Source organism: Rhagoletis zephyria, unplaced genomic scaffold (genome assembly GCF_001687245.7).
Source record: "Rhagoletis zephyria isolate East Lansing unplaced genomic scaffold, Rhagoletis_zephyria_1.1 Rzeph_scaffold_08902, whole genome shotgun sequence".
NCBI classification, from domain to species: domain Eukaryota; kingdom Metazoa; phylum Arthropoda; class Insecta; order Diptera; family Tephritidae; genus Rhagoletis; species Rhagoletis zephyria.
The window spans coordinates 15,327-25,406 of NW_016165981.1; the positions used below are offsets into that span (position 1 = coordinate 15,327).

General features: G+C 34.1%; 1 protein-coding gene across 1 annotated transcript; it reads left to right on the forward strand.

Annotated features, from left to right (window-relative positions):
* The first annotated feature begins 3,231 nt into the window (after positions 1-3,231).
* Positions 3,232-9,312, forward strand: LOC108375416 (uncharacterized). Its single transcript, XM_017631541.1, has 3 exons — positions 3,232-3,639; positions 5,437-5,593; positions 9,180-9,312. The coding sequence occupies exons 1-3, from the start codon at positions 3,375-3,377 to the stop codon at positions 9,310-9,312; spliced, it is 555 nt and encodes a 184-aa protein (XP_017487030.1). The 5' UTR covers positions 3,232-3,374.
* Positions 9,313-10,080: the final 768 nt, after the last annotated feature.

Genomic DNA, 10,080 nt, shown 5'->3' on the forward strand with positions numbered 1-10,080 from the left:
ACAATTCCGGACTACGAATGAATTTCGAGCGGATTCAACTAACAAATCCTAACACTGACGGTTTTTCACAAAGCGAGTCCTGTATAAATATTTGTGAATTGCTTTCAGGGAAAACATTAGTTTTTCTATTTTTTTTGCAGTTTTCGATCACAAACTCTCGCTATATGTGTATATGTATTAGTTCCAATAAAGCCAATCGTAAATAGAATTTTTGGTATTTAAAAGCGTATGCATACATGCATCCATATATGTATGTATGTATACATTTCTATCAGCAAACTGTGCGCTTTATGTGTGTTTGTGTTTGCAGCAAAATCACCAGCCGACAGCCCCTCAGGCGGCCGCTATGCCAACAATCGCTGCTAGTGCTGCTTCTGCTGAACACCAACATATAAGCCAACATGTTTGCCACATTGTTAGTCAGCACAAGCGGTTGTTTGCCTTGCGCAGCAACAACAAAAACGACTGAAACATTCAACTCTTGCTTTTATTTGCCTTTTTTTTTGTGGAAAGGCGAGTGTGGCGAGGCATGCGTTAGCATTTGCTTTTCAGTCATCCTTTTCCATTTCTCCTTATCTCATTTTTTGTTATCTTTTTGTTTTTTTGGCTCGCTTCGATTTGTTAATTGCTTTGCTGCTCCGGTTCTTTACCGGTTCTTTTGGGACNATCGTTCCTTCTGCTGTTTTTCCTTATTACTCTATTCTTTCTATCTCTCGTTTTCCTATCTAAAATAAAGGTAGATATAAGATGCAAATATTTTCACTAGATTTAAATTGCTTTTTATGTAATTCTAATTGTGTCAGCGCTGAAATATAGCCAACGGCTGTTGCGTTGAAGCTAAATAAATAAATAAAATAAATAAATAAATAAAGTGAAAATAAGCAACAAGAATTAATAAGACAAATTTAGTACAGTGCGTAGGCAACTAGCTGAGTCAGTGGTGATCGTCGGTTCGAATCCTACTGAAAGAAGTCTGATGAGGAAATGTGGTGATTTCCGAAATAGCTATCACTTCCACCATTTTTTCAAATTATTGTTCTTTTCCACAATAAGTTANGATTGTAAACACTCTGATGTGCTGATGTCCACCTACAGAGTTTCTCAGCGCCATTTTTGCTTAGTTTTTATTTTCATATGTAAACACCAGCAGTGCCTATTTTTAATGGTTCTTATGATTGGACGCGGATAGCACTCCTTCTGGCTGTCGGTAGCCACTATTTCACAGAAGAATTTTTATGGATTTTCGTTAACTAGTCTTCGTCATGCTCATTCTCGTTAGCTCCATCTAAGAAGTGAATTTTAGCCCAACGGAAATAAGTATTTCCAAAACTACGTTTGCTTGAGAGTGTGTAGAGAGTTATGGAATATTTTTTGTTNAAATAAATAAATAAATAAAGTGAAAATAAGCAACAAGAATTAATAAGACAAATTTAGTACAGTGCGTAGGCAACTAGCTGAGTCAGTGGTGATCGTCGGTTCGAATCCTACTGAAAGAAGTCTGATGAGGAAATGTGGTGATTTCCGAAATAGCTATCACTTCCACCATTTTTTCAAATTATTGTTCTTTTCCACAATAAGTTATCACTTAGAACGGCCTCAAGCTCATAAAAATTGTTGAATATAATTGTTATAAGGCCATGAAAATAACAAAAACAATTTAATTTTCTTTTAATCCTTAGGTTTTATTGTTTAAAAAAACATATTTTTTTCACTTGATTTTTGGTATTCCATTTTATTTTTTCTAAATTCATCTAGTCTTTTTAAATTTATTTTTGTTTAAACTTTCGGATTTGATTTTAAAAATAAAAACTTATTATTTTTAATATTTAAGTATTATTCGCTAATTGTTTGATCTAAGATTTTTTCTTTTTCTAATTTAATTTACAGAATTTATTGTTTTAAAAAGAAATTATTTTTTTAAGTATCATTTTCTGCTTTTTTTTTGATTATTAATATTTTTTATTTTTCTAATTTAATTTGTAGTTATTATTGTTTTAAAGCGAAATGATTTTTTAAGTATTATTTTCTTCCTTTTTGATTAATTTTTTTCTTTTTCTAGTTTAATTTGTAGATTTTATTGTTTTAAAAAGAAAATATGTTTTGTTTTAATCATTTAGTGTTTAATTCGAATCGCTCTTCTAGTGTCATTATAAATATTTTAACAACCTTGTCATTCTTGAAACTACCACCGATTCTTTAGATCAAGAAGAAATTAACGGCACTCTAAGATTTTATATGAGAATTGAAGCCGGTTTTTTGCTTAAAAAAATATTTTATTTAATTTTTTTTTTTACTGCTATATTTTCATATCTCTTTTTGTTTTTGTTTGCAATTACAAATGAATTTTCCATTTACCACAACTCAACTTTATTTATTTCTAGTTGCGCAAATAACAGTTGCCTTCGTTTATCTAATTTTCTCATTTACCCCCTTTCGGCTATGGAAAAGCTCAACTAATTAATTCCTTTGTTGCATTTTTTTGCAACATACTTAAATTTTATAAGCAACACACATACATACATACATACATACATGCATAGATTTTTAACGAGCTTAATGCCAATATAATAAAATGCTTTTAAATTATGCGAAACTAAATATTCCCTCCGTTTATTCGCTCACTTTCTGGCTTATATTCTATCCCTAGTCTGTATCTATGGACTTACATAATATATATGTATGTATATGTCTGTAATAAAAAGTTATTTAACTCTATCTCTCATTACTTTCATTTTTATTACAGCTTCCAGCGGCGGAAAAAACAACTGCAACAGCTGGCCTTTGCCAGCAGACACTGTTTAAGTGGAGCAGCAAGAAAGCAACAAAAAAATATAACAACTCAGGATAACTACATAAGTGTTCATAAAAGCAGCAAGCGGCAAGCAACAAGCCATACTGAGGCGAAAAGCGTAAAAACATAAAAGCGGAGAAGTGTAAAAAAAATTAAACTTAACTTGCGAAGGAAAGAAGAGTTTGGAAAGCTGCAAAAAAAGTGTGGAAAAATTAAAAAAAATATGATGAAAATGTTGACGGGCGTGTAAATTTGTAAAGTGGAACTAGCAAAAGTTTAAACAAAGGCTGCGTTCACTGTGAAAATTCAAGGAAAGTTTTGCTTGACAAAGCTATGAGAGTTATCTTCCCAATAGCTGCATTATCGCCTACTGTAGTGGTTAAGAAGAGATTGTGAGAGAGTAAAACCAAGAGAGGAAAAGAGAGCGAAAGTTCGTTCGAAAGCGATCGAAAAGGAGCCAGAGTGCTAAACTTTTAACTCTGCCCTTGCCAAAAAAAAAATTCAATTCTCTACCTGCTTTACCCACATCCCCACGCTCGCCATTGTTGTCACCTAGGTCGCACGCCCGCCGCGGGGCGTTATTATGCAGAAGAAGCCACCACTGCCGTTGACGGCATTCATTGGCGGCCCCACGCTCATACCCGCCTCCCAATCGGCGACCAGTTCGAGCAGCAGCAGCAGCCTTGGCAGTGGAATGTGCTTCCCCAGCAGTAAAAGTGGTAGTGGCAGTGGTGGTGGCACCAGCGGTGGCGGAAATAGCGGAGAAAAACAGCGCGATCGCCATGGTGGCGGTGGAGGATTGTGCGGCTGCCACAAAGCGCCCAAGTCACATTGCATATCGGCGACAGGTGAGTGTAAAAGAGAAGAGAGTAGAAAATGTGGAAAGAGAAGGTAGAGATAGGTAGACAAAGGCAAAGCAGGAGAGAGAGATATAGATGGATAGGATGGAATAGTTAAAGATGGAGAGATAGAGCGAGAGAGAGAGAAATAAACAAAAAGGTAGAGTGAGCTGGCAGAGAGACAGAGCAAGATATAGATAAAAACAGAATTCAAAAGAGACAGGATATATATGGATGAAGGGAGCTAGCTTGAGAGGAAGAGATGGCGGAAATCTGGGGGAGTAAAAATATATAAGAGGAACGAAATTTTTGTGTGACGTGCAGTTGCGAGAGAGAAATGCCAAACGCGAGCAAGAATGGGAAAAGAAAGGCAAGAAAAACGTAAACAATTTACACCAGTGTGACGTCATACAAACAGTGATTCTGTCAAATTCACTGAGAGCGGAAAAGCGGTACCGAGATGAGCGCCACCTTTGTTCACTACATCGTGGGTTAACGATAAAAAAAAATGGATAAGTGGAGCAGAGAGTAGGAAAGTGATATACAGGTGGAACCACGATTGAGAGAAATAGAGGTTGCGCCAATCACGGTACCGCTATTAGCATAGTTGCCAACTTGGTGCTTTAAGCATTAGATTTAGTGCTTTTTGGAAATTAAAACGCCAAAAAAAATTATTTAGTGCCTAGTGCCTTTTATAGTGCTTTTTTTCTGAACTAAAATTACTTCGAGATAGTTGAAACCTGAAATAATTTGAAATTTTTAAGGCTGTGGCAGCACTGAATTTACAAGAACCTACAAATTTAAATGGACTAAAATACAACCATGATTGATAAAAAGCTGAAGTTGCAAACCAACCTTGTTAAATTCTATTCGCGTTGAAAATGCTAGTACGCTAGTAAGTTAAGTATTTCTTTTTTTCTTTTCTAATTATTTGTACAAATGTTTTTTTTTACCACCTGAGTAAAACACATCCTTTCTTGGTGCTGAATCCAAATCTGGCCTCACAATTGCTCTAGCACTAGAATTTTGAGATATCCTAACCTCAAAGTGCCATAAACACGGTTTTTAGCGATATTTGAGGTTATATAATGAAAACATCAAATTATTTGCTCATTTATAATTAGGGCATCATTTTCGTTTGATGCGATTCGATTTTTCTTTCTCGAGATATACCAGTTTTTATGTGCAGTACTTCGGTATTATGTTATGAAAAAGCATCCCTTGATTAAAAAAAATTTGGTGCTTTTAGTGTGGTAAAACGCTTTTTTTCCAAGTTTTTGGTGCTTTTTGAAAATCAAAAGATGGCAACACTGGCTATTAGTGAATTTGACAGAATCGTTGTTTGTATGACGTCACACTTGTGCAACTTGTTTACGTTTTCCTTGCAACATTTTTTCTTCTTCTTTCATTCTTCCTCACGTTTTGGCATTTCTCTCTCGCAATTGCACCAGTGTGACGTCACACAAAAGTTATTCTCGAAAATCCTCTCTGATAGGCGCAATCTTGTATTCTATCATTCTTGGGTGGAATAACATCGATTATTATTAGGAGATTATTAGCTATAAAGAGAGAATAATGGTGATACAGGGGGATAAATATGACAGGGGGATGAATATGGGTTATGAGAGAAAAGGAAAACTATAATAATAATTAAGATTGAGAGAGAAATAGAAGAGAAAAACAAGAGAGAAAAGGTAAGAGCTATAGGGCAGAGAGAAAGAGAGAGCGAAGTAGAGGAAAAATATAATTTAGAGAAACATCATGAAACATCTACCGCTACTCATTTGATTTTCTCACCTCTCATAGGCGTCCTCCTGCTCGTACTACTCTACACCGCTATGGGCTCCATTATTTTCGTCACACTGGAAGGTGAACTAGAGGACACCAGTTCGCTAGAGACGGCAGTGGCGGCGTCGAAAAAATTTCCACGCACCGAGCTGGCCAACGAGCAAATAAGATCGCGGTGAGTAGATACACAGCATTTTTCCTTTTTAGTTATTAATATTAGATACACTCACGCGCCATTCCAACATTAATCCCTTACGACTAACCGCAAAAGTAAAAATGAAAACTATAAAATTGAAAAAAAAAAAAAACAAAACAAAAAATTTCGTTGAGTGCTGCGCTGAGTCGCCTACAATTTCCAGTCACGTTTCGGGCAGTTAAGCACGAAATAGCAAGGTTTTCCGGTGATTGTTGTACAACAGCAACAACAATAAAATAAAAAGTCACTATTTGGAGCAGCAGCGAGTTAGTGATATTTTCGACTCTACACTAAAAGGCGAGTGGTGGGTAAAAGTGTGCTTGTGTAAGACGGCAGTGCAGAACGTGCGATAGTGGTCGCTGGGGGCGCATACATACATACATAAGTGTCATTTTCCTGTCACAGATACTCCAGCCCCAATTACGGCTGTGTGTGCGTGTTTCCGTGTGTATTTTAAGCAAAGTAAAGTAAACTAATTTTTAAATGGAACCTAAATATAGTATCCGATTACAAATTGGCAAAATGGCCGAAATATTTTAGAGCCAATAAACGCATTGGCAAGCCATAGCAAGCGGGCGAGTGTGTGCTGCCAGACAGCCAGCCAACGGGGCGTACAAGTGACAGCATTAGCCGCTAGCTGTGACTGTGCCAGTGGCTGTGGGCTGTGGGCTGTGGGCGGTGGGCGGTGGTGCCCAATGCTGCGTAACAGCAGCGGATGTCTTTCATAGGCGTCAAGTGATAAAATTTAATGTCTGTCGCCTGTCTTCTTAGCCAGTTAGCCAGCTTAAGCCACATTTGCATACCAGCATCGAACGCGCTGTGCTTTTGTTCTACTTTCTCTTAAAGTATTTTTTTTGTTTTTACAAAATTCCTTCACTCTCTTTTCTTTTTTTGATTTCATTACAATTTTAGCTGCTTCCCCTATTTTCCATTATTTATTTTATTATTATTTGCTTATGTTATGTTATTAAAGTTGGGTTTATCTGCGCGCAAATTATTAAAAAAGGAATCTACTAAATGCCTGTAGGGCTTGCTGAAATGACTTGGCTTGGAACTCACTGCGGAGTCGTTTGCAATTTGAGATTTTTGTGCTTATTTTTCAAACCATAAGCAAATATTTTCATAATAGGCAACATATGCTTCTTCATATTCTTACAAAAACATCATTTTTTAATCTTTTTTTTCCGTTTCCATTCTTCATACAAGCGCTATTATATTTTATTAGCCTAGACGAAAGGCAGACATGCCGAACTAAAAATGTATGTACGTATGTACACCACACATGCACTTTTATTGGCATTTTGATGAATAAAATTTTATTAAATGCTTAACGCGCTAGTAGGCGAATTGTCTCTTTCATTAAGAGCCCATATTAGTTCCGAGTATTTTTTTTTTCTTTCTACATTCATACATATGATATTTACATATTGTACGTACATATGTGTATCTAATTAAAATTTTTAATACAATTCCAATTTTTTCAACGTTCAGAAATTACAATTTTTCAAATTCAAAAATTAATTAAATAGTTTAAAATACAAAATTTTAAGGTTTCAAAATTCAGAATGTTATAAAACTAAAAATTAATTTTTTCAGTCTTCAGAAATTAAATATTTTCATTTCCAAAAATCATCCAAAGATTTAAAAATTAAAAATTGTTTCAAAATTCAAAAATTTGTAAAACTGAAAATCAAAAATTGTCTCTTCCAAAAATTAGCTACAGAACCAAAATTCAGAAATCAGTGTTAACAAATTCAAAATTGTTTAAAGCTGAAAATTTGTTTTCTGAAATTCTAGACTTCAATAGAAGAATGCATTACTTAAAATTAAATTAAAAATGCCATGTTCGACATTGAAATTTAAAGTTCGAAGGTAAAATTCCAAAGCTTGAGAATTGAAAATTAAAAACCAAAGTCTTTAGAACTGAGAATACAAAATTTTAAATTTCACAAAAATTCATATTAAAATTTTTAAGTCAAACCTTATAACTGAAAATGTTTCCCAAATTTAAAAACAGAACTCGAACCTCAAAATTAAGTAATAGGAATATAACTTTCAAATAAAAAAATTAGGTATTCTAATTCTAACCACAAACAACAAATTGTCAATTAAATTTCAAAATATGAAACTTAAAAACGAAATTTAATTTGAAATTAAAAGGCAAAATTCGAAGTCAAAAAATTAATTAAATTTAATTAAATATATTTTAGACAATTTTTTTACATACAATTAAAAAAAAAACTATTTTAAACACACTTACTGCCGGTTTCATCGCCAATTTAAATGGAAAATAACCTTTCATTTTCTGTCAGTTTCCATATAAAATTCAATAAATGAAAATAACTTTCCACTTAAATTGCTTTCGTGAAATTGGCTGTTAGGAATTAGGAATGAGAAAGAATGATTGAGCAAATGAAAATGAGCGAAGATTTTTTGTATGAAAAATGAGCGGAATAGAATGTTACTTATGCGCCATGTGTACACTCTTCCCTGTTCATATTTCATACAAAAGGTCCTTGCGCATTTTCATTTGACCAGTCAATCCTTTTTTATCTATCAAATAAAAATATTAGAATTTTTCCCTGTTAACGTTTGTAAACCAGTGTAATTAGAATGTAGAAATTCCAAATTTAAAACCAAATTTTTTAAAATTTAAATAAGCATTTGAAAATTAGTTCAAAATTTTTTTTTACCAAAAATCAATATATGAACCAAGTTGTTGTTACTGAACAGCTCAAAATCCCAAACAAAATTGATGTTTCCGAATTTTTAAAGACTAAATTCTAATCTAGAATTCTATAAGATAGAAGCGTGAAAATATTTAGAGCTTGCATAAAAATAGTTAAATTTTAATATAATGAAATAAAATCTCAAAATTCTGGCCACTTAACTCAAATTCCCAAATTCAATAATAAACACTGGATTGCTAGTAAAAACCCAAAATGTTGAATAAAAATTTAAAGTTCAAAGACAATTTTGAAATCCAAATCTACTTGAAGAAACCAATCTCAAAAATTAAATTGTAATTAAAATTTTACAACCAAGAAAAGAAGTAAATAAAAAATTAAATTTTGAGCACTCAAGCTTAAAATCTAAAACGCTGAGTTCAAAGTGCGAAGTTCAAAAATATATAAAATATATAAAAATTTCCGTGCTTCCCTTCCGAAGTACGGTCTTTAGTCACATCGTCTGCTCGCTCTCATTTTAAGAAAATTCTCAACTTTTTTATTGGTCTGCGCGCGCAATGCTAAATTTATGGCTTCGTCTTTATTTACGACTACGACTAATTGAAATAAATTCACGGTGATTATTATATTTGGCAAATTTTCAGGGGCTCTGATTATTTATTTCACACATTTCACACAACAATCCAACAAATGGCGTACAAACATGCTGTCCATTACTAAAATTACAGTAATTTGGCTATGAGTTGGACGCTCGAAGGAGAACTCGAAAGTAGCAGCAATCATTTTCTTGTGTGTGTGTGTGTGTGTGTGCCTGCGAGTGTATTTAGCTATCTACCCTCATTGAAAGATATAATTGCCCTACTAAATAACCACACTAGTAGCTATTACACCAACAAAACAGCGCCCCCAACAACAATAACAACAACTAGCTTACTGTGGGGCGACCCTACTTTGGTCTTCACAGCGACGGCGCAGCAACGTAGCAACCCAAACGAACTCACTTCAACTTGACGTGAACATAATTTAAGGTGTAAAACGTGATTTGTGTTGACTGCAAATGAGTTCAGGTACGCGAGAGTGCGTAAGTGTGCGTGCAGCTGTGTATGTATGTGTCTGTGTAGGTGTGTGTGTGTGCTCATGCAACTAACAACATTTGTCCTACTTGTTACCTGTCTTGTTAATGCCCGACTTATAACAGCTCTATAAAGGTCTCATGATGGATTTATTTTCAAGTAATTGCTTTGCTTTGCATTAATAAATTCTGTCGCCTTCTCTCTCTCCCTCTCTCTGTCTCTCTATCGCTCTTCCGCTTGCAATTATTGTGAATTGTATTAATAATTGGTGTTGTTGTAGTTATTTGTAACTGTTGGCGCTGACGTTGTTATGTGGCAAATATTTGTGTACTTTCAACAGTTAAATATGTGTTTTGATAATTCGGTACTGAATATTTGTAATTGTTATCTTTGTGTTTGTGTTGTTGGTATGTATGTACATACATATGTATGTATGTATCCATTGTGTTGCAACTAAGTCGGCTTACAGTGCGTATACGTAATATATGTGTACGAATGATTGGGGAATGACAGAGCGTATACGTAGTATTTGTAAACGGTTGAGAGAACAAATAGTTTGAATAAGACTAATATTTATGTTATTTAACAGAATTGAAGGGAGAATTATTCATTGTGTTGTAATAGGTAAACTGAATAGAATTAATTCACACAACACAATTTCGTAAATAGTTTGACCTGATTAAAAAGCGGTAATTGAATTTAAGTT

Bases quoted from the DNA above. Each gene is read 5' to 3' on its own strand.
- LOC108375416 (XM_017631541.1), top strand. From the start codon at position 3,375: ATGCAGAAGAAGCCACCACTGCCGTTGACGGCATTCATTGGCGGCCCC. The intron at 3,640-5,436 runs GTGAGTGTAAAA...CACCTCTCATAG, and splicing joins ACATTGCATATCGGCGACAG to GCGTCCTCCTGCTCGTACTA. The intron at 5,594-9,179 runs GTGAGTAGATAC...TAACCACACTAG, and splicing joins AACGAGCAAATAAGATCGCG to TAGCTATTACACCAACAAAA.